At 36.7% G+C, this 2721-nt stretch overlaps 1 protein-coding gene across 1 annotated transcript; it reads left to right on the top strand.

The window, feature by feature from the left end:
- The first annotated feature begins 116 nt into the window (after positions 1 to 116).
- LOC132190137 (glutaredoxin-C4-like) lies at positions 117 to 2721 on the top strand. Its single transcript, XM_059605036.1, has 4 exons — positions 117 to 368; positions 1069 to 1142; positions 1540 to 1638; positions 2444 to 2721. The coding sequence occupies exons 1-4, from the start codon at positions 214 to 216 to the stop codon at positions 2518 to 2520; spliced, it is 405 nt and encodes a 134-aa protein (XP_059461019.1). The 5' UTR covers positions 117 to 213; the 3' UTR covers positions 2521 to 2721.

Here is a 2721-nt window from a genome sequence, read left to right as displayed (position 1 = left end):
TACTCAAATGCAATGACGTCATCTACAATGGCGTCGCTTTGGCAGATCAATACAATGTCGTTTCATTTTGAATGATGTCATCTCCATTTTTCCACTTTCTAAGAATATATCCTCCGTCGAAGGCGAAAGCTTCTTTTGTTCACCATTGCGTAGATTTCTTTTCCAAGTGTTGAGAGAGAGAGAGAGAGAGAGAGAGAGAGTTACTGTGCTTCCATGGCGGCGAGAACGATAATTCTACCATTGTTAGTAATAACAATAGCTGCATCCCTCTCTTGGGTATCATCATCGACGCCTGAGGCTGCTTCTGCCTTCGTCAAGAAGACCATCTCTTCCTACAAGATCGTCATCTTTTCCAAATCCTATTGCCCGTACTCTCTTCTCTCTCCTCCATCCATCTTCTTGATTTTTCACTGCAATTTGAAGATCTTGGATATATTTGATTTTATTGGAACCAATGTTGTCATTTTATAGAATTCAGTTTCTCCCAATTCCTTCCTTATTTGCTTGCTTATACAATATCTCTTTAATTCTTCCAATTGAATGCAACGGCTGTGCTAGTTTTGATGTATTGCCATTATAGCTTCTCAAGTTCTTTTGTGAATCTGAGATGGGTAATCTGAGCATCACATAAAAAGGTTGAATCAGTCCACTTTGATTTTATGGGTTTTCGAATCTGATCCCATAAATTGGTTTCTTAAGACAACCTCTGCTTGCTTTTGTTTAAACATTTTTGGATTAAGCGCTTCTGGTCATTTGGTAGTTAAATTTTCATCGCTAGAGGGCCAATTAAGACGAGATACTATGTAAAAGACAGATTTCAGGCAATAATTGTAAGCTGCTGAAATTTTCCCCTGGGTGTTTGTTACTTGAGATTTAGACTTTCTTAATGTCACAAGAAAGTCTAAATCTCAAGTAACAAGCACCCAGGGGAAAATTTCAAGTTGTTCTTTCTTTTTTCAGTGAGCAAGTTACATTTGAAGCCTATGAAATATTTCAATAATATTTTATGAATTATTTGCTCACCTTTTTCTGTCTGTGGTCTTTTATTCTCCCCATTTGTTGATGCAGTTACTGTAGAAAGGCCAAAAATGTTTTCAAAGAGTTAAAACAAGTACCACATGTTGTTGAACTCGATCAGAGAGGTATGTTCACAAATTCCTTACTGAATTTTCATAGGTGGCATAATAAGGATAATATTCAAGGATCTTGATTTATTAGTAACTGATATTGTAAAGTAACAAGTAAAAGCAATGGCTGTTGAATGGACTGGAGAACTTTCTGCTGAGTTATATGAATATGCATTGCTCAATCTTACATATTAAGTTCCAGTTTGTAGGATTAAAAATTCAGCTTTCTTGACTGCGTATATAATGTAATTGCTCTAACTCGGATTCTTATAAGCTGAGTTGGAAGCTAGCATGGCCTTTTCTAGCAGCTTCCACTAGACGAAAGCTCTGTGAAGTAGCGTGTGCGCCTATGTATGCACATGGTTTGGGTATGATGGATGTTATTGATATATGTTGGCCCTGTATCTTGCAGAGGATGGCTCGGACATTCAGGATGCCCTAAGTGATATTGTTGGGAGGCGTACTGTGCCCCAGGTGTTCATAAATGAAAAGCACATTGGAGGCTCAGATGGTAAGTTCATCTTCCTTTGGAAACAAATTTATACTGCCTTTACTTGTAAAATTGATATATGAATTTAACGGGAGATCACTAGAACACCTATAATCAGTGGATGTGGGCATTGAGTTTCATGTTTTCACACAAACATGAGGTTTGAGCACAATTGAGAATGTTTATAGATTCAAATAGACTTCCTGGCTAGTAAAAATCTTCCAATAATATGAAAGATAAATGAGAATTGACTTTACCCAAATAAAAGCTAGCTAATAAACCTAAACTTAAAAGAGTCTAAGAAACCACATCCACGACTAATAGAAAGCCATGGACTCTTAATAACACAAACTTCAATACTAACTAGGAATTAGACTCAGTTGCATGTGACCCCACATATACCCTTGATTGGCAAAACTGAAAATTACATGAAAGAATGGCAACTAAACCCTTCTCAGCGGGTGCATCATGGGGACTCAGCCGTGTATGCGCTGTTGTGAATTTAAAATTATAAATATATCATAACTACATCTGTTGGGTGTTTGCTGCATGCATAAGTATCATAGATAGCAGCTTTTGATAGTACCTAAAAAAATGATAACTACCTAAAAGATAGTAACTCTTTAAACCTTCTAAGCAAAAACATAACATCCTTGCAATTCTGTAGCTTCATAAGTTAAATAAGAGCGAATTATTGGGTATCCAATCAATTGTTGGGCAGGGCTTGACACAACTTTGTGTCATCAATTGGGCAGTATGCCTAACATTCAAAAGAAAAGGTGTCATACAAATCCTAGTTTGAAACTCATTGGCATATTGATTCCAGATACTATTGAAGCATATGAAAGTGGAGAGTTGGCTAAACTTCTTGGCATAGACGTGGAGGATGAACAGGAACTCTGAACCAAATCACTGATAATGAGAGACAGACTCTTTATTGCAGAGTAAATTCAAATGTGGTGCTTCCATTATCTCTTTACATGAAGGGGTACGGTAATGGCTTTAACGGATGACTTCTTGTAGCTTTTGTTCATCATATGTTAGTAGTTAAAGCTGGATTGCTTTATGTGTTTCTGTTATTTTGATCATTTTGATTCTCTTGTC

Source organism: Corylus avellana, chromosome ca8, assembly GCF_901000735.1.
Source record: "Corylus avellana chromosome ca8, CavTom2PMs-1.0".
Taxonomy (NCBI): Eukaryota; Viridiplantae; Streptophyta; class Magnoliopsida; order Fagales; family Betulaceae; genus Corylus; species Corylus avellana.
Note: the sequence above shows the minus strand (reverse complement) of the source record. Positions and strands in the feature narration are given on the sequence as shown.

Coding starts and splice junctions, on each gene's coding strand:
- LOC132190137 (XM_059605036.1), top strand. CDS start 214: ATGGCGGCGAGAACGATAATTCTACCATTGTTAGTAATAACAATAGCT. Junction 369..1,068: donor TTTTCCAAATCCTATTGCCC/GTACTCTCTTCT, acceptor TTGTTGATGCAG/TTACTGTAGAAAGGCCAAAA. Junction 1,143..1,539: donor TGTTGAACTCGATCAGAGAG/GTATGTTCACAA, acceptor TGTATCTTGCAG/AGGATGGCTCGGACATTCAG.